At 42.6% G+C, this 24,087-nt stretch overlaps 1 protein-coding gene across 3 annotated transcripts; it reads right to left on the bottom strand.

The window, feature by feature from the left end:
• Positions 1-297: 297 nt before the first annotated feature.
• Positions 298-22,770, bottom strand: ZNF248 (zinc finger protein 248). Of its 3 annotated transcripts, XM_070433115.1 has the most exons (6): positions 22,697-22,762; positions 21,133-21,233; positions 20,997-21,038; positions 11,388-11,514; positions 10,995-11,090; positions 298-6,144 (listed from the first exon to the last, which is right to left on the bottom strand). In XM_070433115.1, the coding sequence occupies exons 3-6, from the start codon at positions 21,009-21,011 to the stop codon at positions 4,646-4,648; spliced, it is 1,737 nt and encodes a 578-aa protein (XP_070289216.1). In that variant the 5' UTR covers positions 21,012-21,038; positions 21,133-21,233; positions 22,697-22,762; the 3' UTR covers positions 298-4,645. The 3 variants fall into 3 exon arrangements, with proteins under 3 accessions (XP_070289216.1, XP_070289218.1, XP_070289217.1); XM_070433117.1 differs by lacking the exon at positions 21,133-21,233 and having other exon boundaries at positions 22,697-22,770; XM_070433116.1 differs by having other exon boundaries at positions 20,997-21,233.
• Between the last annotated feature and the right edge of the window lie 1,317 nt (positions 22,771-24,087).

Raw genomic sequence — 24,087 nt, 5'->3', positions numbered from 1 at the left:
ATGTAAATATCTGATATGCAGGATGGTCTTAGGCGCTCCCTGTGAAAGGGTTGTTCAACTGCCAAAGGGGTTGCGACCCACAGGTTGAGAACCACTGGTATAAAGTGACCAGACCCAGAGAACCACTTCTTATGCACAATTCAGGTGCTCAAGATGAAATAATTCTTTACACAATTTCGGACAGTATTCAATATTTAAGTGCCAGTACCACATTATTCAATGATGGCACCTTCAAGACAGCACCAACACAGTTATTTACTGTGCATGGTGTAGCATTGGGTTACACTATGCCATTGATTCATGCCCTAACAAAGAGAAGATAAGAAGTCACATATATGAAATCACATTAACCCTTCATTGTGCATGCTGGATTTTGAGATTGCAAATAATGAATGCTATTTGACTACTACCAAATGCAAATACATAAAAGGATACCTATTTCCCAAGAAGATGACAACAAAAAGTAATTCCTGTAACTGCATCTATGTTGTCTGGACTTCCCTTTGTGCCTTTGGAAGATGTAAATAAAATTTGAGTACATTGTGGAGAATGCAGAAGTACATGTAGATGACCTAATAGATTATGTTGAGAGAGGGTACCTCTGTGGAAGGTGTGACAGGCAGCAGACCAGAAGCTCCAAGATTTCTAGCGGAAACTTGGGGTGTATACAGATCAGTACTGAAGGCTGATCATAGGACAATCCACACAGTGAAGGGTGGCATAGCAAATTTCAAAGCTGATGGTAGTGTAGTATCCTTCAATTTGGAGTTTACTGAAGTGTTGAAAGATAAACAGCAAAGCTATAAAGTTATCAGCCAGGTTTTTGGTGGTCACACTCAAATAAAGCCACCAATTTAACAATGATACCAACAAAATAAAATTTGTATAAACAAAATTGTTAACAGATATAACAAATATAAACACAATAATCAGGTTGATATATTCTTTTTAAAAAAATGTTTTTATTGATTTTTTAGAAAGAGGAGGGGAGAGGGAGAGGACAGAAACATTGATGATAAAGAAATATCAATTGGCTGCCTCCTGCACATCCATTATCAGGGATTGAGCCCACAACCCAGGCATATTCCCTGGCCAGGAATTGAACCAGAAACCTGTTGGTACGTGGGACGGTGCTCAGTCCACTGAGCCACACGAGCCAGGCAGGTTGATATATTCTTTTGAGCAATTGCTCATGGCTTTACAGAGTAACTCTGCCAAACTTCATGACAAGGAAAATAGGAAACCACAAATTCATCATAATAAAAATAATAAAATTCTAACAAAGTTAAATGTATTATTTAATGAATTGTGGGCCGAATGTCTCAGTGGGTGTTTTGCACAGGACCAAATGTCCTGCAAAGACGTAATAAAAATGCCGAATCAGAAAGAAAAAGGTGAATTAAGCTGCAGGGACAGCTGGCTTATTTGGAAGAATAGAGAGCTGCTTACCTCACACGACATGTAACAAGAAACATCACAGACGGGAATATGAATAATGCAAGTATACATGTCTGCTTCACACATGTTAAAAGAGAGACATACCTACCACAGTACTCAGCTCCAAAAGGAATGTACTTATGACAACAAAGCACAACAAAGCAAAAACACAACTCTCAACTAGAATTAATTTCTAATGCTGGGCCTTTACATAGGAATAAGAAACACTGTGCTGCTTATTCTCCATCGGCTCCACCCAGATCTCTGTGCCCCCTTGGGCTTACCTGCAGATGGCATCTGCTTAGGTTCTCCCTAGGGAGGCACCAGCAACTTGGTGTCACAATTCTGGAGATGGCCCCTCCTTCATGGAAGCAAGTCTCACTGGCCTCTGGTAACACTTGCTTCCATCCTTCGCCCCGTTAGGATTTAGAATAGTGAAGTCTTCCTGCAGATGCTAGTCTCTAGGTGATTCAATAGCCCGTTTCTGTTCCACTGTAAGTCTGCCATTAAAATCTTCTAGAATTCTGTTTTTCACCAGAACCATGCTGACACAAGACCTACCCCATATTAAGTTGTCAAAAGAAATAATTCTTCCCAGTCTGACCAGCATGGCTCAGTGGTTGAGCATCGACCTATGAACCAGGATGCCTCAGTTCGATTACTGGTGAGGGCACACACCCTGGTTGTGGGCTCAATCCCCAGTATGAGGCCTACTGATCAATGATTCTCTTTCATCATAGATCTATCTCATCTATTTCTCCCTCTCTGAAATCAATAAAAAAGTATATATATTTTTAAAATGAAATAACTTGCCCTAGCTGGTTTGGCTAAGTGGATAGAGCCTCAGCCTGTGGACTGAAAGGTCCTGGGTTCAATTCCAATCAAGGGCACATGCCCAGATTTTGGGCTCGATCCCCAGTAGGGGGCATTCAGGAGGCAGCCAATCAATTCTCTCATCATTGATGTTTCTATCTTTCTCCCTCTCCCTCTCTGAAATCAATAAAAAAATATATTTTTTAAAAAGAAATAATTTCCCAAAAAATTCACTGTATTTTAAGAATATTAACACTTAGAAAAGAATTCATCTCTATTGGGGGAAATGCCTTCAGTTCTAAATAATAACCTCCCCAAAAAATGAGAAGTCATTATTATCACAGTAATATAAGGTCCTGATAGAGATCAGGTCCATATAGAGTTGCATATCTTAAAGCTAGGGTTTTCTCATCTTGTGTGCTGTTATCTTCGGGCTATTGCCCTTTAGAGCCATAAACTATAATTTGATATACCATATAGACATGAAAAAGTCCATTACAATAGAGACAATTTCTTCTTATGTTTTCTCATGTCATGACATTTGATTGCTGAGATCTTTCCCAAAAGCACTACAGAATATTTTCCAAACATCTCATATCTCACATATCCACCCAACAAACTCATTAGCATATCCATGACTATTTTAGACTAATCTGGATTTACCCTTATATCATCTGGGTGAGAGATAGACAAAGACAAAACAGAGCCCAATAAGTAAGAAGTAGAGTCTCTTGGAACATATTGCAAGGAATCATAGGAAACAATAGGACAAAGGCAAAAGGGACAGTATATGACACTCTATTATATGAAATACAAATACATACTTCCTGGATTACATACAACTCAGGTTACACATATCATGCCTAAATAGATACAGCAATGAAGTACCAAGACTATGAAAGAGGCATTTCATTACATACAACTATTTTTTTATTTGTACAGTGCAATATTACTGTTTATAACTAATATTAATCTTTGTGGAATTTATGTATCACTATTAACAGAATTTACAGTATTGACTGAGAGGCTGCTTAAAAAAACTCAGAAAAAAATGTTTGGTTTTTTAATGGGAGTAGTTCAATAATAATGGCAGTACTCATTCATCTATGAGGAGAGGTAGGTGACGTGGCTGTAAGATAACATATACTGGCCGTACTCTAAAGAGACTTGGTAGTATTAAGAATAGAAATGATGCAGAGGTGGTTAAAAACCTCACAGAAACATATTTTGTCTTCTTTATTGAAGAGGCAGTTCAGCAATGACAATAGCCATGTATTTATGTCAGGAAATAGGAGAAAAGGTATGTGGTTTTCACTTTAACTCTTCCAAATATATTTTCTTATATCTATAGTGGTGTGCTGCTAAATACTTGACAATAGGTTATCTAAGAAAATAACTCTAATATGTAGAGTTTGCCAATTTCCATTGTGTAAATACTCACACTAAGCCAAGCTACCAACATGATGGCACTGAATGTAGAGATGGAAAGAGATGTGCAGCTGCACACCATTACTCAGTATTCTCTCCATGCAGACTCAAAAATATAAGTAACCTAAAGAACAAATAGCAAAATATTATAAAATAATTAGGAAGTAATGTGTTGAGTATTTATTAACTTTGTTTTTAATATAATTTAATTATAATTTTATGTAATTTAATTTTTAAATGACTGTGTTTAACAACTGGCTTGCAAAATTCCTGAAAATTTAAATCAGCAGTACTTCCAAGCCAGTATGAACTTAATCTAGCACATCACTATATGTGTGTATAAATATATTTACATGTACATATGCAATTATGTCAACCTACAAACATACTGGTGGTATTTAGTGTGGGAAATATTAATGTAGATCACAATAGTTGTTTAACTAAGTGTTCATACTTTCTCTTCACAATTAATGTTGGACTCTAATATATAAATCAAACATACCTCAAATTTCTATCATGTTAGAATACTTACATAGGCCTGAACACATTAGGGAATCTTCACATGAATGTTTAATGCTATTGTCATTCAACATTTTTTAAGCTTCAAATTATACTGTGAATATCAGTATAAGTGAGTATCACACATTATATTTACAATAAAGTTTTGGTATTACATTTGGAATATGATACAAGACAACATAAATTCTCTACAAAGATTTTTACCATATAACTTAAATGAACAAATTTTTCCTAAGTACAAATTTTCTGACAAAAGTTTATTTTTTCGTAAAAGCTTCCACATATTTAAAACATTAATAAGGTTTTATTCTAATATTAATTATCTGAAGTGCAATAAGACATAACTTTTGAGTAACTTGTGATGTTCTTTGGGTTTCATTGATCTTATTTTTAAAAACTGAATAATGGATTTGAAAGGGTAGACAAAGATTTCTGAACATTCAGGATTTCAGGATGTGGAAAGAGCTTTCACCCTTGTGTGAATTCTCTGATGTTTAGTGAGTACTGATCTCTGACTAAAGGTTTTCCCACATCCATTACACTCATAGGGTTTCTCCCCTGTGTGAGTTCTGAGATGCTTAGTAAGAGCTGATTTCTCACAGAAGGTTTTCCCACACTCATTACATTGATACGGTTTCTCTCCTGTGTGAGTTCTTTGATGTACAATGAGGTTTGACTTCACACAAAAGGATTTCCCACATTCATTACATATGAAGGGTTTCTCTCCTGTATGTGTTCTCTGATGTACAGTTAGTGCTGACCGGTGGCAGAAGGATTTTCCACATGTGTTACATTCATAGGGTTTCTCTCCTGTGTGTGTTCTGTGATGTTCAGTGAGGTTTGACTTCACACAGAATGTTTTTCCACACTGGTTACATTCATAAGGTTTTTCTCCTGTATGTGTTCGTTGATGGTTGGTAAGGTGTGGTTTCTGACAAAAGGATTTCCCACATTCAGCACATTCGTAGGGTTTCTCTCCTGTGTGTGTTCTCTGATGTTGAGTGAGGTTTGACTTCTCCCAGAATGTTTTTCCACATTCAGCACATTCAAAATTTTTTTCTCCTGAGTGAGCTCTTCGAGGTTGGGTGAGATGTGACTTCTTGCTGAAATTATTTCCATTCTCCTTGTGCTCATAATGTATTGCTCCCATATGTACTATCTGATGTTTAAAGAGGGCTGATTTCCGCTCCGTTTTGTGACTTACTTTATATTCATGGGGAATTTTTCCTGTGTAAGTTCTCGGATGAATAATAAAAGTTGAATTGTCACAGAAAATTTGATCATATTCATTATATTCATAAGGATTCTCCCCGGTAAGAGCTCTCTGGTGTCCCAATCTTAAATCCACATAGAAGGAATTCCCACAAATACTGCATTCATATGGGTCCCTTTCTAAATGAGTTCTCTGAGATAAACTGAGCTTTAAGTTTTGGATGAAAGTTCTCTGACATTCATTATATTCACAGAGTGTCTCTCCTATCTGAGCTCTCTTGTTTGAGAAAAAGGCTGCCTCTTCTTGGAAGCCTTGTCCATTTTCATTATACTCAGAAGGCTGGTCGAAAATTAGCTGAGTGAGATCTTGGCCATGACTAAGGATATTCCTTTTTTGATCATAGTTATAAGATTTCCCTCCAGTAGGAGTTTTCTCATGCCTAATATCAAGGAGCAATTTCTCATATAAATTAAACGTATCAGGTTTTGTTCCAGAATAGTTCTTTCTACTAATAATTAAGTCTGAAATATTCTTCAAACTCATTTCACAAGAGGCACATATCTTATATGAAACATTTCTTGAAGGAACACAGTCTTTACCCAGATTGAAAGTTTTCCTTACTCTATCACCACCATGTATATTTAATGTTTTGTTGGTGGTGACAGCAAATTGCCAAAAATGCCCATCTTCATTTTCTTGGCTGCTCTCTATTAGGTCATCAACTTTCCAGTCTTCTACAAATGAGAAAAATAACCACATCTTATGAATTTCAGTACATTTCTAATGGAATTGGACTTTAACACAAATGCCCTATTATGTAATAAATCCTTTGTTTTAGACCCAGTTTCCTGGTATGAACTAAATCCAACTACATATTTCCTTTACTGTTCTGGTTGGAGTGGAAAATACATGCTGGAGTGGAAGCAGGGAAAGGAAAGGGCAATGACATTTAGCACTTTGTAAATATATAACCTTCAAAACTAAACCAAAAAAAGGAAGTAAAATTCAAAGCACTGGGAGTGGCTGATTCAGAAACAAGGAAATGCAAGAGAATGGGGTGAGCCCAAAGGAATAAAGTGATAGTTAAGGTGAGTAGACAAGGGCTTTCAGAGGATGAACTGTGTTTGGTAGAGAGAGAACAATTTAGTCCTAATCCTCTGGTATACAGATTACTGGGGTAGGAGTCCAACTAGAGTACATGACTCCACTCTACACATGAAACCAAACTAGAGTTCTGAAAACACCAACTTACTTAATTCCAAAAGAATAGTCCAAAACCCAGGATCTAGATTTTCCTTTAATATAATTTACAGAAAAAAAAAATTTTTTTAAATGTTTTAAGAGAGGCAAGTTAGAGAAGGTGAAATAAACTGAAGACATGGTGAGCAAACAGATTTTCTGAGAGTTGTTCATTTGGAAAGCAGGAAACTCAGAACTGGATGAGTTTAACAAGGAAAGTTTTGTTTTTGTTTTTAAGAAAAACAGACTGAAAAACAAATTAGAGGAAGAATTTGCTTTGGCAGAGGCAGATCATGGTTTATGTCCTTACCTTGTCACAACTTGATTACTGTTCTAAGATCCTCACTAATGCATGTTGCCATTCCTTTCTCTCCCCGTTTTATGTCAACATCAAAATAAATTTCTGGAAGCATCTATTTCCTCATGCATTAAGGAACACTGCTTTACCTGAAACTCCAACTCTCTTTCTAGCTGTGATTCACAACACTAATGTTCAACAGGAAATACAACCCAGATGAGGAGCAGGCCTTCTTTACAAAAGGACCAGGTTCATTTTGTTTGCTCACAGCTGTTCACGAAACTGCCCAAGCCCTCAAGTCATACGTTCCTTCACCTCAATCTGCTGGCTTACTTCTCCCCAAAATAATTTTGTTTCTTAGGCAATGTTGATTTTTAAGTCTACTTTTATTTCTAGGTTTATCTTTTATAGAGTTTTCAGTTTTTATAGACATTATCTTAAAATTTTTGGCTAGCCTGGCCAGCGTGGTTCAGTGGGTGAGCATTGACCTATGAACCAGAAGGTCATGCTTGGATTCCCGATCAAAGCACATTCCTGGGTTGCGGGCTCAATCCCCAGTAGGGGGTGTGCAGGAGGCAGCCGATTAATGGTTTTCTGTCATCATTGATGTTTCTATCTCTCTCTCCCTCTCCCTTCCTCTCTGAAATCAATAAAAACACATTAAAATTCTTTAGAAAAGCAAGGACCTATAACCAAGATTACTCTACCCAGCAAAGCTATCATTTAGAATAGAAGGACTAATAAAAGAGCTTCCTGGACAAGGAAAAGCTAAAGCAATTCATCACCACCAAATTAGTGTTGAAGAAGAAAGAAGAAAAAAAAAAAGAAAAAAGGATAAGAAGTATGAATAATAAAATGGTATTAAATATGTATCTATCAAAATTACTTTAAATGCAAATGAATTAAATGCTTCAATCAAAAGACATATGGAGACTTAATAGATAACAAAAACAGAACCTTGCTATCTATAAGAGACTCACTTCAGATCAAAAGACACACACGGATTTAAAGTAAAGGGATGAAAAAAGTTATTTCATGGAAATGGAAACAAACTAACAAAAATCTGGGGTAGCAATACTTACACCAGACAAAATAGAGCTAGAAAATAAACAAGTAGAACAGAAACAGACTCACAGCTACAGAGAACATTTTGACAGTTGCCAGATGGGAAGGCTGTTGGGGGGATGGGTGGAAAAGGTGAAGGATTAAAAAGTACAAATTGGAAGTTACAGAATAGTCATGGAGATGTAAAGTACAGCATAGGGAATATAGTCGATAATATTGTAATAACTGTTGTCAGATGGGTACTAGATTTATCGGGGTGATCACTTAGTAAGTTACATAACGTCTAGTCACTGGGTTGTACACCAAAAACTAATATAATATTGTATGTCAACTGTAACTAAAAAATAAAAAATTATTTAAAGTAAAAAAAAAAAGAAAGCATTTATAAGTGAATTTAGGATATAATATAGTATGGGTTTTAGTGTAAATTCTGGAGAGCAGAAAGAAAGAAATTAAGATAGGTAGAACAGGACCACAGTAGAGCCCTTGTGATCTTGGTTCCCAGCATGTCATCATTTTGGCTCAAATAAATTCTTATAAAAAAGAAAAAAAAAGAAAAAGAATAGGACCACATTGTGATAGTCAATGAAAGACTTTAATTTTACTTATTAAAAAAAAAACTACTCTGTCAGGCTAGTAAAAGATACACTGGATGCTTTAGGTTAAAAAAATAAAAGCCATTTAGGAGGAAGCTCAAGCCAGAAATGAAAAATCGCAGGCACAGTTCTGGTTTTACGTGGTATCAGTGAAAAGTGAGAAAACGAAGAGATGTAGTAGATGGAAAGGAAAACAACAGGCGTCTGAATAGACTAGTAATAGGAAATAACAGGTTTAGCACAGTGACCCATGGTTGCCACTTAAGGTGGTAAAAGGATTGTAGAATGTCCCTTATTTGACTCGTAGAAAACCAGCCTCTCTGGTTTTCATGTCACTCAGACTATTCCTTCTCAATCTCCTCTAATGATGAGATTTAATGGATTTACATGTTTCATAAAAGTGTATTGTCCCAAGACTACTTCTCTCACAAAGAACCACTCTTTAGAAAAAGAGTCAGCCAACTATGACTACAAGCAATGAATGGTCCTTGAACTAAGAATGTTCTTTACATTTTTAGAGGGACAAAGTAGAAGAGCACTAGGGAGGAGCAAGGATAAGAAGAAAGGAGGAGAATAAATAGGAAGAGAAAGGGGTGCAAAGGGGAGGAGGAGCAGCAGCAGCAGCAACAACCACGACCACATGTGGCCACTAACCCTGAAATGTTTACCTTCTGGTTTTTATTTTATTTTATTTTATTTTATTTTATTATTATTATTATTATTATTATTTTGCTAAAAGTATTACAAAGGGCATTACATATGTGTCCTTTCCCTTTTATTAAAGTTTCCCAACATCTGTTCTAGAAGATCTCCTCTAACCCATGCCTTTGACACCACCTGAAATTAATGCCTTTCAAATGGATACTTCTAGTTCTGTATTCCATACTTGTACACATTCAACCTCCAATACACAGACTAGATTTGGACTCAAGCTTTTTTGTAATAACTCCCCTATAATCTCTCCTCCCTAATTTTCTCTATCTCAGTAAATGACACCCTAATTTATCCAGTTGCTTGAGACAAATCACTAGAGTCATTCATGAGTCCTCTCTTTCTCTCACACACCAATATCCAATCCAACAACAAATCCTCTTAGTCACATTTCAATACATCTGTACAAATCTACCACTTCTGAGCACTTCCAGCATAGCCTTAGCCACTATCTTTCCTCCTCTGGAGTACCTAATAGCCTCCTAACTGGTGTTTCTTCCTTGCTAATGCCTAAGTACCACCCACCCACCATAGTTTATTCACTGACTAGAAGTCAGAAAGACTCTCTTAAACTGTAAATCAGATTTGATGACATAATTTGATTTACATTTACTAAAAAAACAAAGGATTTCTCACATCACTCAAAACAAAATTAATGTATCTGCTTCTTATGATATCATCTCCTATCTATCTCCCCCACGCCCACTGGTCTCCAGCCACATTGGCCTCCTTGCCATTCTTCACTCTAAGAATATATCTGCCTGAGAAGTTCAGCACCTGATGTTTCTCCTGCCTAAAATATTCACGCTTCCAATTTATTAGTCTCGTCTCTATTAACCTCATTAAAAAGGTTTTCCCTGACTTTCTTACCAAATAGTACATCATTCTCCATCCCTTTCCACTACTTTAACAGTACTTACCATCACCCAACACTGTGTGTGTATATACATGCACATATACAGTGGGGCCTTGACTTACGAGTTTAATTCGTTCCGAGACCGAGCTTGTTAAGGAGCTTGTTAAGGAGCTCGTTAACTCAAATTACTCTGTCAACTCTATGCAAAAAATCGGCCGAGAGACAGCTGGTATCTCAAAAAACTCGTTAGTCGGGACACTCGTAAGTCAAGGCCCCACTGTATCTACACACACACACACACACACACACACACACACACGTATGCTTTGTGCCCCTCACTGTAATATACACTACATGACAGCAGGGACATTACTCTTTTAATTACCTAAAAACATAACTGGATCATAGTGAGTGCTCACATATGTTTGTTAAATGAATATATAGAAGTACTGCATGAAAACACACCAGCTAACACAAAGACAATAGAGAGAAGGTGAACAATTCTAAAAGATACACTAACCAAAAAGAAAAAAAAAAGATACATTAAAAAAATTATCTAAGATAAACCCGACTGCGTTTGGCTGATGGGTATAGGTAAGTCACCCCGAAAATGTACAAGAACGAAGGAAAGCACTTATGAGTGAAAGTGACATGTGGAGGAATGTGATTAAGGTAATAAAGGGATGTGGGGCAACTGTCCTTAGAACTTCCAAAGTTCTGAGCTACAAAGAGAAATATCTGAAAGGTGATAAGCCCTGAACAATGGCTTAAGATCTCACTTCCTGTGGCTTCCATCTGCTTGTGAACTCATGAACTCACCTGGGTGGCACTGGCTTGGGAATCCTTGCTTTAATATCCAGGGCTCTTCTCCTTGCTCTATCTTGATGATCACTTCTGGCTTAGTAATGCAGTACCCTGTTAAGAGAAAATAATACAGCACTATGGCTAAACAGCCTGGTTTTAGGGACTCTGAGAAAGTGATGGGAAGAAAGGTACAGCTTAAAGAGCTGTTCAAAGGAGGTGCCCTAATCAACCAATCCCTGAGGAGGGAAAAACACAGCATTCTTTATGCTAGCCCAAATCTCGAATTCTTCAAATCAGAAAATTCTTTTTTTTTTTTTTTTTCAAATCAGAAAATTCTTACAAGGAGTTCATATGTTTCATCAACTAAGAAATGCATGCTACTGGCAGTCACATGGAAAATATTCTTACCTATTGAGACAAGGTGGCTGTAATTTTCCAGCATCATGTCTCTGTATAGTATCTTCTGAGCAGAATCCAGCAGATACCACTCTTCCTGGGTGAAGTCCACGCACACATCTTTGAATGACACTTGTTCCTGTAACGGTATATTCTTTTTTTATATGAAGCCGTCAGAACTATATGATGGGGAAAATTTTTGAAAGAACTAATTTCTTTAGAGCTTACTAAAAATTGTCATATAGGATGCCTTCTTCTGTGCTATACTATGTAGGATAAAATATGTACAAACTGACTTTCCACTAAGGGCTTGGAACTGTCCTACTGCTACAAATACTATTGATGAAAAGAAACAGTTTCTGTTCTCAATGCTTATGACGTGATAAAGAGACATATCCATTATCATTTATTAAATTAGACATTGTAGGAGCCAGCAGTATTCACAAAATAGGCTGGGGTTACCAAGGAAAAGTTAGTTCTTTTATATTATCTTTTATATTATTACTAGAGGCCTGATGCACGAAATTCATGCAAGAGTAGGCCTTTGCAGCCGTGGCTGCCTCAATCCCTTCCTTGCAGCTGTGGCGGCTGCAGCCCATTTCATCCAGGAAGGACGTCCCAAAGGACGTCCAGTCTAATTAGCATATTATGCTGTTATTATTATAGATTATTATATTTTAAATGCTTAATAATTTTATCTTTTTAAATATATTTTTTATTGATTTCAGAGAGAGGAAGGGAGAGAGAGAAACATCAATGATGAGAGCAAATCATTGATCGGCTGCCTCCAGCATGCCCCCTATTGGGGATTGAGTCCACAACCCAGGCATGTGCCCTGACCGGCAATCGAAATATGACCTCCTAGTTCACAGGTTGATGCTCTACCACTAGGCCACAATGGCTGCACTCCTCTTACATTATTAACTTTCACTGAGGAAGTAAAACTTTCCGGTGTTAAAATGAATAGTGGATTGAAATGAATATGGTGTAGGCCAGTGATGGCGAACCTATGACACACGTGTCAGAGGTGACACGCGAACTCATTTTTTTGGTTGATTTTTCTTTGTTAAGTGGCATTTAAATATGTAAAATAAATGTCAAAAATATAAGTCTTTGTTTTACTATGGTTGCAAATATCAAAAAATTTCTATATGTGACACGGCACCAGAGTTAAGTTAGGGTTTTTCAAAATGCTGACACCCCTAGCTCAAAAGATTCGCCATCACTGGTGTAGGCCCTGACCAAGTTCAACCTATGATTGATTAAAGTGACCAGCCCTGCATTCTACCTGCCACCAGAGAAAGGATGAAACCTCTCTGCTGAAAGTGATCATTTTCTGGAGCCTCTACCATTTTTTTAAAAAAATATAATGTTTGGCATCCAATAAAAAAATTCATGTTCTATAAAAAGACAGGGACCAAGAAAAAATAGACAATAAAAACAGACTCACAGGGGACTCAGATATTGGAAATGATAAGCAATAACTTCAAAATAAATTATGAATAATATATTCAATAAAACAGATGAATATATGGACAAAATAAATGAAAGATGGGATGTGTATTGTGCAGAAAAGAACAGAGCAGGGCTAAGACCACTAGCCCTTGAAAAGTCTGCCATAAGGTGTCCTTTGGCTGACATCTGGGACCTTGGATTTCAGAAGAGTTCTCACCATCTATCTATATATACTAGAAGTCCGGTACAGTCCAGGAGCCCTCAGGGGATGTCTGACTGATGCCACAGAGGCGGGAGAGGCTCCCGCCACCACCACTGCGCTAGTTGGCTGTGAGCCTCGCTTCTGGCTGAGCTGTGCTCCTCCTGCATTGAGCATCTGCCCCCTGGTGGTCAGTACACATCATTGTGACCAGTCGTTCTGCCGTTTGATCAATTTGCATATTAACCTTTTATTATCCTACTAGAGGCCCAGTGCACAAAAATTTATGCACTGGGGGGGGGGGGGGGGGGGCGGTCCTCCAGCCTGGCCTGTGCCCTCTCGCAGTCTGGGACCCCTTGGGAGATAACGACCTGCTGGCTTAGGCCTCCTCCCGGGTGGCAGAAGGCAGGCACAATCCCTAGGTGCAGCCCCTGCTCAGGCTCAGAGCAGGGCCAATTGGGGAGTTGGGGTGCCGCCCCTGTCATGCACAGAGCAGGGCGGATCGGGAGGTTGCGATGCCACCCTCAGTCACGCTCAGGGTAGGGCCAATTGGGGGGTTGGAGTGCCCCCTGTCACACTCAAGGCAGGGTCGATGGGGAGGTTGCAGCGCCACGCACAGAGCAGGGCCAATCAGGGGGTTGGGGCGCTGCCCCCTGTCACTCACAGAGCAAGGCAGATCAGGGGGTTGGGACGCTGCCCCCTGTCACTCACAGTGCAGGGCCAATCAGGGGGTTGGGGCACTGCCACCTGTCACTCACAGAGCAGGGCTGATCAGGGGGTTGGGGCGCTGCCCCTTGTCACTCACAGAGCAGGGCCCATCAGGGGGGTTGGGGCTCCGTACCCTGTCAAACACAGAGCAGGGTCAATCAGGGGGTTGGGGAGCTCCCCCCTGTCATGCACAGAGCAGGGCCCATCAGGGGGTTGAGGAGTTCCCCCCTGTCACACACAGAGCAGGGCGGATCAGGGGCTTGGGGTGCTGCACCTGTCACACTCAGGGGAGGGCCAATGGGGAGGTTATGGCTCTACCCTGTCATACACAGAGCAAGGCCCGTGGAGGAGGGTTGGGGCGCCACCCTCTATCACCCACAGAGCAGGGCCGATCAGGGGGTTGGGGCGCCGCCACTGTCACACTCAGGGCAGGGCTGATGGAGAGGTTATGGCTCTAACCCATCACACACAGAGCAGGGCCTGTGGGGGTGGGGGGGGCACCGCACCCTGTCACACAGAGCCGCAGGGTGATCAGGGGGTTGGGGAGCTCCCCCCTGTCACACACAGAGCTACAGGGTGATCAGGGGATTGGGGAGCTCCCCCCATCAGGCACAGAGCAGGGCTGATCAGGGGGTTGGGGCGCCTTCCCCTGTCACGAACAGAGCAGGGCGGATAGGGAGGTTGTGGCCCCGCCCCCTGTCACTCACAGAGCCGCAGGGCGATCAGGGGGTTTGGACGCTGCCCCCTGTCACACTGATCCCGGTGCCGGGAGCCTCGCTGCTCCGCTGATCCCGGTGCTGGGAGGCATATTACCCTTTTACTATATAGAATAGAGGCCTGGTGCATGGGTGGGGGCCGGCTGGTTTGCCCTGAAGGGTGTCCTGGATCAGGGTGGGGGTCCCCACTGGGGAGCCTGGCCAGTCCGGGTGAGGGGCTGAGGGCCGTTTTCCGGCTGGCGGGTGACTGAAGCTCCCAACCGCTCCTTGTTTTCTTTTTTTTTTAATTTATTCTGGGCCAGCTTTAGCTCTGAGGCCTCGCTGCTGAAAACATTGATACAATGTTGCGTCCAGGCTGGCTGAAGCCCGGCTGACTGAAAGCCGGTTTCTGGGGTTTTGTTTAGCTTCTACAATTGCAACATAGTTGCTTAGAGTTGCAACTGAGAGGCTGGCAAGTCAGGCGGGGAATGTTGGAGTCCGCAGTCACTGGAGCAAAGCAAGCCTCCCTGTTCACTTCAGTGCATGGCTGCCAGCCGCCATCTTGGCTGACAGTTAATTTGCATAAGGATATGCTGATTAGCCAATGGGAAGGGTAGCAGTCGTACGCTAATTAGCATGTTTCTCTTTTATTAGTGTAGACAAGAGGCCCGGTGCACGAAATTTGTGCACTGGGCGGGGGAGGGGGGGGAATGTCCCTCAGCACAGCCTGCACCCTCTCCAATCTGGGACCCCTCGGGGGATGTCTGACTGCTGGTTTAGGCCCAATCCCACAGGGACATCCCTCTCACAATCTGGGACTGCTGGCTCCCAACCACTCGCCAGCCTGCCTGCCTGATTGCCCCAAACCACTTCTGCCTGCCAGTCTGATCACCCCCTAACCACTCCCCTGCCAGCCGAATCGATGCCTAACTGCACCCCTGCCGGCCTGATCGCCCCCAAATGCCCTCCCCTGCCGGCCTAGTCACCCCTAACTGCCCTCCCCTGCTGGCCTGGTCCCCCCCAATGCCCTCCCCTGCAGTCCTGGTCGCCCCCAACTGCCCTCCCCTGCTGGCCATCTTGTGGCTGTGCGTGCCACCATATTTGAGGGTGGGACAGTCAATTAGCATATCCCCTCTTTATTAGATAGGATATAATAAAAGCACAATATGCAAATTGACCGAACGGCGGAACGACCAGTTGGCAGGGGGCAGGGCTGGCGAGCAGGTGGCGCTAGGCCAGCCAAGGTGCGTGCCAGCGGGCAGAGGGAGGGGACGGTGATGGGGTTGGGGGGGTGGCGACCAGTGGCAGGATGATGGGGGCCGGCACCATCCCCTGATCACCCACCCGGTCGCCTCCTGCCAAGGGAGGCCATGGGCGGTGGCAGCAGCGAGGCAATTCAGGGCGGGGCCACTTGGCACCGCCCCCCGATCAGCCTGCCAGGGTTGCCTCCCGCAGAGGGAGGCCACCAGTGGCAGTGGCACAATGGGGGGTGGGGCCTGCCACTTGTTGCCCACGCCATCCCTTGATCAGCCCACAGGTCACTTCCCACAGAGGGAGGCAGACTGCGGCTGGGCCTGGGGAGCAGGCCTAAACCATCAGTTGGACATCCCCTGAGGGCTCCCGGACTGCGAGAGGATGCAGGCTGGTCTGAGGGCCCTCCCTGCTGCCGAGCGCATGAATTTTTGTGCACCAGAACTCTAGTATAGGATAAAAGCCCAGCGACCAGAATGGCAGAACGACCAGAATGACCAGTGGCTATGAAGTGCACTGCAGCAGCCAACCAGCCTGATCCGGGCCCCAATTGGTGCCCCCCCCATGGCCGGCCATGTCCCCTCCCGATTGGTCCCCAACATCCCGATCGGGGGTGGGGCCGGCCAGCCAACCACCCACAGCCCCTCCATCCCTCCAGCCTGATGGGCCCCCATTGGGATGGGCCGGCTGGACCCTACCCATGCATGAATTTGTGCACTGGGCCTCTTGTTCTCTAATAACAATGGTTCGCTGGGCCTAGACTATTTATGCAAACAATGTGGTTTATGTTGTACATGTGCGTTCCATCTGGTGCTAAGCAGAAGAGTACCTATGTGACTATCCCCTGATAAAAACTCTGAGCACTGAGTGTCTACTGAGCTTTCCTGGCAGACATTTCATGTTTGTTGTCATAGCTCATTGCTAGAGGACTAAGTGTGTCCTGGGAGAAGACTTAGAATCCTGTGCCTGGTTTCCTCTGGTCTAGGCCCCATGTACCTTTTCCCTATGCTGACTGTGCTTTGTATCCATTCACTTAAATAAGTCACCACCATAAGTACAACTACATAATGAGTCACCCCAATGAGTCACTGAACCTGGGAATGCTCTTGGGGCCCTCCGATACATGTATATACGTACACACATGTACAGATAGACACGCACACATACATTGAAAGGGCATTCTAGAGCTGAGACTAAGAACTCATTAGATGGGTTCAAAATCATACTACAGAGACAATCTGAAACATGTATGTATCTAACAAAAGAATATCAAAATACATACAACAAAAACTGATAAAACTGAAAGGAGAAATAGATCAAGTTGGAGACTTCAATGCTCCTCTCTAAGTATTGAGAGATCGAGCAGGCAGAAAGTCAGTAAGTATATGGATGACCTGAGCAACACTATCATTCAACATGATCTAACTGACTTTATCCTAAACAATAAAATATACATTCTATCACTCCGTTCTAGCTCACATGGAACAGTCACCAAGACAGAACATAGCCCAGGCCACAAAACACACGTTAATGAATTTGAAACAATAGTTTATCATACAAAATATGTCCTCAGACCATAATAGAATTAAATAGAAATTAATAAGCAAGTGACAGCTGGAAAATCCCCCAAATACTATTTGTGTTATTAAAATCCCCCAAATACTAAATGTGTTATTAAACAACACATTTAATAACTTATAGGTCAAAAAAGAAATCTCTAAAGAAATTTTAATATATTTTAAATAAAATGAAGATGAAAATACCTCTCATCAAAATTTGTGGGATGCAGTGAAAGCAGTGCATAAAAGGAAATGTATAGCATCAAATGTATATGTTAGATATACAAGTTTTTAAATTGGTAACCTGTGATGTCAGAGGAATGATGGTGTGAGAGATCCCCTTGGTCTTGCCCCTTGAAATTTCAACAATTTGAACAGCTAAAATTCAACAAAGAATTCTTTGTTCAACACACAAACATGTTTGAGAGATCTTCACATTGAAACATCTAAAGGTGGGCAAGTGGGAGCCAACCAGGGCGACAAGAAGGAAGAAGAGTTTAAAGGAGCCATGGATGCAGCCCTGCAGCCAAGAGCTCATTGTGGGGCTCAGCCCAGACCAGTGATGGCGAGCCTATGACACGCGTGTCACCTCTGACACGTGAACTCATTTTTTTGGTTGATTCTTCATTAAATGGCATTTAAATATATAAAATAAATATCAAAAATATAAGTCTTTGTTTTACTATGGTTGCAAATATCAAAAAATTTCTATATGTGACACGGCACCAGAGTTAAGTTAGGGTTTTTCAAAATGCTGACACGCTGAGCTCAAAAGGTTCGCCATCACTGGTCCAGACAGAGGAATCTTGTGAATGACACTCCCTTCAGCCAAAAGAAGCCAAGAGATTTAGTAAGCATTCCTGCAGGAGTGGGCAGTATGAGCTTCAGCTGAGCCCAGTGTCCAGGGCAGGGACAAAGCACAGAGATGTGGCCATGGTTGTCTGGCAATTGGCTTTCCAGACAGAGAATTCCAGACAAAGCCCAGGAGCCTGGCCACCTTCCTTAAACCACCCAGAGCTCGCCTCCCTTCACCCTTCGTGTTAGGTTGCAGAGCACATTATCTGCAAACCCGAGAAATGTTACTGCAGAAACACTTTCTCTGAGCAAAGGGCACACTCTGTGACTAATCGCAGGGATGGGTGGAGGCACAAAGGGGACTCCATGGAGGTCCACTGGTCACCACTGCTGGAAGGGCAAAGCAACAAAGGAGGCATCTCATCAACTCACCTCACCCCTAAAAACAGTTTGGCAGTTTCTCACAAAGAAACAGTCTTATTTAATACATGATCTAGCAATTTCACACCCCAGGTGTTTAAAAATTGACATCCATGCAAAAACCTACATGTGAATGTGTCTAGAAGTTTAATTCAGGATGCCAAAAACTGTAAGGAAACAATTCTAAAATCACTTATACATGTATGCTGAAACTAAATAATTATGTGAAATTCGAATGGTGGTAGCCAGATTCTCATTGTTAGTGTGGGAGAATACAGACAAGCAAAGGGAGAAGGCTAGATAGAATGTTCCATGTGGCAATGATTACAGCAAGAGACATCAATATGGACTAATAGTTACTATAGATACAGATGGTTACATACTGAAATACTTATAGATATATATATATAAACACGTGAGTTAGTAGAGACATCTATTTTTCCTTGTTCAGTCAGCTGAGAGGGTGTCTACAAGCAATGACACACCAGCAGCAATAGCCTCCCAATCTTGGTTCCAATAAAAGGAACCAGAGCAATTATCAAAAGACAAATAATATACCAAAACATAATAGTTTGTAATGCATATAATAAACAAGGATTAGTATCCCTAATATAAATAAAGAGCTAACTAGCCAGTGAAAAAAGGAAGCCAGAAACTTAGGAGCAAAATGGGCAATAGGTATGAACAGATAGTTCACTGAAATATAAATACAAGACAACTTTTAGATATATGAAAAAATATTCAGCCTCACTCAGAATTAAGAAACTTGCAGATGCAAACTACATAAAATATCACTTTTTACTTATTAGTTGCCAGAAGTTGAACCACATAGTGTATAAAAAATAGCTGAGGAGAAACAAGCACTCTCATGTAGTGTAAAGGGAACATAAAATGATATTATAATTCCACCAAACTGATCAAGTTTATACATTTTTATTCACCCTTTGATCTGACAACTCCACTTATGGTAATTTATTTGATGGAATAAATCTATACTTACAAGGTTATTCATTAAAACATGGCTTGTAATAGAAAAAGGTTAGAAATAGTTAATAACTAGTTAAATAAACTATGGGACATTCACAATTGAATTACTATACAGTTATAACACAAAAGAAACAGCAATCCATGTTCTGTTATAGAGAGTTCTCTGGGACAGGATGAAAAAAGGTGAAAGAAAATGCCGAAAAGGGAAAATAATGTATAGATTTGCTATTTGTTGTGGTAACTTTAACAGCTGAATCAGCTTCACTTGGGAGGTTATTAAAAATATAGAATTCAAGACTCTACCCAGCTCTACTAACTACATCAAAAATCTGCATTTTAACAAAATGTACAGATGCATCTAAATTTGAGAAGCATTTAAGGAAGCATTTTAAATAGAGAGGGCATACAAGAATATGCACGCATATTTTCTTTTAATTGAATAAAGAAACACTTGAAAGGTAAACAAGAAATCGTTAATAATGGATACCAACAGTAGGGTGACCATGCACTTCAGTTTGTCTGGAACTGCTCCAACACCTGCCAGTTGTCCCAGCATAATTGTTTGTAGAACCTCTTTCACTCTCAGTGAAAGTGTCTCAGTTTAAGTGATAAATAAATGTCACCATACCGAGAGGGAGCATCAGGTACAGAGAAGATGGAAGTGTGAGTTTTTAAGTTACTGTCTTCTATATCACATGTTTAACCATGTTACTATATCACCAATTCAAAACTATTTTATTTAAAAAAAATAAAAAGCAATACCAGTCATAAAAAACAGGTAGACTGAGGAGAGCAATGGACCAAGAACAGATAAGAAAAGAAAAAGACACTTCTTGGGGGACAGAGTAGGTAAAGACAGCTAGGAGGGCAGTGTCACAGACAACAGAGGACACTTTCAAAACAGACGACAGATCAGAGTGCCAAGTACTGCAGAGGAGGCAAGTAAGACAAAGACAAAAGCTGGATTTTACTACAATTTAGTGGCCTTTTCCAGAACTGATTCAAGGTGCAGTGGTGATGCAGCAAGACTGCCTTCATTAGGTTGAAATGTAAATGACAAATGCAGAAATGAACGTCAGAGCTGTCTACTACTCACGCTAGAAATACAAACGTGCTGACACAAACATTTATGGGGAGTTATTTGGGGACATAAAGTCCCTCCATTCAGCCAGATCTTCCAGGTTTTTATTCCTGGATCAAGCAGGACCATGAACAGCTGTGGACTCACACTTCACTGTTGGGTCTCCTGAAAAGTTCTGCCTTAGCACTTGCTGTTTCCACCAAAGAATGATGATAGGCAACAGAATGCATGTATGTCAGTGTTGTCATTAGGAAGATCAGAGAAAATTTTACAATCACTTGGGTAACTGTAAAATTAAACATCTTGCCCCTGATTTTACCAACTGTCCTTTTGGATTTACTTCTCTTGTTAATGTTTCCCTTAATGTAAAACTTTGCCTATTTCTACTTTTTCATTTTAAAAATATGAACCCTTATAGAATTTAGAAAACACATTTTAAAACAAGTGGGAATACATAAACAAAACACTCACCTGGGGTTTGTTCATTTTCTGTTCTTAGAGGAGGAGGCAGTGCTAAGGGAGAAGGAAGAAGGAAGTCAGGAGAACTGGCCTGCCGTGCAGTTCCTGGACTGACCTGCCTGCACAGCTCCACACGCAGGATACTTACATGTCCATGGGTGGCTCCAATACATGCTGAGCTTAGACATGACACTTGTCACTGAGTGAGTGTAATATTTGTTTCTTACTGATTTATTACCAATTTAGGGTCTGCGACACAAAAATTAAAAACGTAAGAAGATGCGTTTAACATAGAACAGTAATCTAAGAAGGAAACACCACGGATTTGTTAAAACTGATGTTGTGGAGAAAAAGAAACCCTCAAGCCATATTGCTTATCTCTTTACCTGCGAACATTAATCCTTTGGGGTCAAATAATTCAAGAAACCCCTGAAAAAAAGGGATGGGGATGTTTATGAACAGGTAATATTTTTAATGTTTGTTCTAACCTGCTCACAATGTTCAAAAAGATCTCTTAATAAGGAACCAGCTTTGACCTAAATGACAAAATGAGCAGTAGCTCGGGGGTCTGCAAACCTACCTTTTCATCTCGGGCCCACCACTAACACATGGCTTGATCACCTTCTCAGACTCATTTTTTAAAAAACCTTTCAAATGAGGTCAAACGAGATCATCCAGAAAGGCCCTGCCCGCAGAAGGCCAGGAGAGGGGGGACCTCGCATCTTCTCTAGGTGCCATCAACAATCATCCTCGGGACGCTGCAGGCAGCTCACCTCCGGAAGAGTGGACCGAGGACCGGAGGCGTAGCGGGTATTTGGGGAGGAATTATGACAATTTTCTCAGCTGTCGCTGGTGAGCCTTCCATCCCCACGACAAGGTCACGAGCTCGCCAAAGGGGTGGCATGTGCTGCACAGCCTGTGCGCCGCCCTCGGCTCCAGCTCACCTCTCTCCTCTTCCCGTCACACAGCCTCCCATGGCTTCCAGAGGCTGTGCCGTGATTACACATAACCCACAGCAAATGAGCACATAATAAATACTAACTTGGGGTCTGAAGAATGCTGGAGCCAGGGCGGGGGCCTCGGTGCCAGCCAGCCCAGCCCTTTCCCTCCCGTCTCCCCAGAGTTAACGGGGGAACGAGGCCCCGCAGACCAGTCCCAGCTCCAGCCGCAGGTCACACGCACAACAAACATACAGCAGCTAGCAACGCGCAGGCGCTCAGAACAGGACAGGGCGGCGAGTGTCCCTAACACCGCATTTCACAGATGAGAAATCACGGTCTCGAGGGGCTATTTGGTCCGGCGATTTCACGTACTACCAACCCCAGGCCCCTTTCCTCGCAGGCCCAGCGCACACGCCAGGCACGCGCACACGCCGCGCACGCGCACTCCTGCGTCCCAGTCCCAGGCCCAGGCCCGCTCTGCCCCGCGGGCCCAGCGCTAGCGTCGCGCACGCGCACTCCCAGCGGCGGCCACACGGGGGCGCGTTAGCTCGGGGCGAAACGCCGTAGAGCTCGCCAGCCCTGGAGCCCGCATCCCACGCCAACCCGGCCCAGTTGAACGGAGAAGCCCCCGCCCTGCGTCCCTGCAGCTTCAGGTGCCGCAGACGCCAGGGGTTCCGCCGGGGCCCGCAGGGTTCCTCCCCATCACCGGAACCGCCGCACCCCCGAGCCGCGCGGGGCCCCCTCGGCCCGCTCCCACCCTCTGGGGCTCACCCGCAGCTCCCTCGCCGCGTGGACCCGCAGGCCTGGGATGGTTCCCCCCGGAGGGCTGGAGGCCAGGAAGGACGCGCCGGGAGGAGGCGGGGATGCACATGCGCAGAGGGCGGGCTCCGGCGGGCGCGGAGGGGGGTCTCGGCTCTGACAGCCGGGGCTGGGGGAGCGGCTGGGGCCTCGGAGCGATGCCTCGCTGCTAACTCGTAAACGTAAGCTAGTCGCGGGGCCTGCCGCGCACGGCTTTTGTGAATACGCATTCCAGGCATTTACCTGTAAAAGCACTCGGGACGGTGCCGGGCACGTAAATTGTTAAGAACATTCTCAAGATTCCCCTCCCAGGCAACGCCGTGCCGCCCGTTAGGCATCCGCGGGGGTTTCCTGCCCGTGGACCGGGTGGAGGGATTGCTACCTGCAGCTCCTGTCGGACCGGGAGGCTGTCCTCCCAGAAACGCGCATCCAAGTGCTGCCCCTTCAGGCACAAGCCAAAAGGAGGGAAAGGTGCCTGGATTGCATGTCTGAGCGTGAACAGTTATGTCACTGTAGGTCAATTTTTTAACACTTGGAAAATAAATTTAATATTTGTGACCGTAGTTACTCTCCAGAGTGAGGAATAAAGCACGCTAGCAGTTCGGCGTTAATAATAAAAATTGCTCACATGTAAGGAACTTCATATAAAGAGGAGGGCACACCAAAATGTACCTGGCGCCAAATGTACATTATTTTATGTGCACATCCGATATTTTTAGTACAGTATGATCCTATAGTCATGCTTCTAAAAAATTTTTATTGAATTTATTGCGGGGTGACTTTGGTTACTAAAATGATACAGGTTTCAAGTATACAATTCCTTTTTTTAAAATTTTCTTATTAAATCTTTATTGTTCAGATTATTACATTTGTTCCTCTTTTTCCCCACCATGACTCCCCTCCTCCCAGTTCCCGCCCCACCCTCCGCCCTCACTCCCCACCCACTGTCCTCATCCATAGGTGCACGATTTTTGTCCAGTCTCTTCCGGCATCTCCCACACCCCTTTCCCCCCCCAAGAATAGTCAGTCCATTCCCTTTCTATGTCCCTGATTCTATTATAATCACCAGTTCATTCTGTACATCAGATTATTTGTAGAGGGCCGCCTGGGAGGCACCTAGGCATTTTCTTATTATTGTCAGCTGAGCTCAGAGCTTAGGCAGAGCCACGCCCTGAGAACATGCTTCCCCAATAAGGCTGGACATGTTAATCAGGCAGGGGTGGAACTAGATATGTAAATCTAGGCCTTTAAAATAAACCTGCTGTGTGGCTCAGCCCGCTTTTGCCGCCTCTCCATCAGAGAGGATGGCGCCCACCTGGCCCCAGCTTAAAATCTATTTCTGCGTCTTGGTCTTTCTTTAATTT

This window comes from Myotis yumanensis, unplaced genomic scaffold (genome assembly GCF_028538775.1).
Source record: "Myotis yumanensis isolate MYYU_CA2020_CCGP unplaced genomic scaffold, mMyoYum1.0.hap1 SCAF_13, whole genome shotgun sequence".
NCBI classification, from domain to species: domain Eukaryota; kingdom Metazoa; phylum Chordata; class Mammalia; order Chiroptera; family Vespertilionidae; genus Myotis; species Myotis yumanensis.
The sequence above is the reverse complement of the archived record's forward strand: the minus strand, read 5'-3'. Positions and strand labels throughout refer to the sequence as shown.

What these genes read in the sequence shown, in the direction of transcription:
- ZNF248 (XM_070433117.1), bottom strand. An exon ending in CAGCCACCTTGTCTCAATAG is followed by an intron (nt 11,091 to 11,387) that starts GTAAGAATATTT and finishes TTCTCTTAACAG; the next exon opens with GGTACTGCATTACTAAGCCA. An exon ending in CCCAAGCCAGTGCCACCCAG is followed by an intron (nt 6,145 to 10,994) that starts GTGAGTTCATGA and finishes TCTCATTTGTAG; the next exon opens with AAGACTGGAAAGTTGATGAC.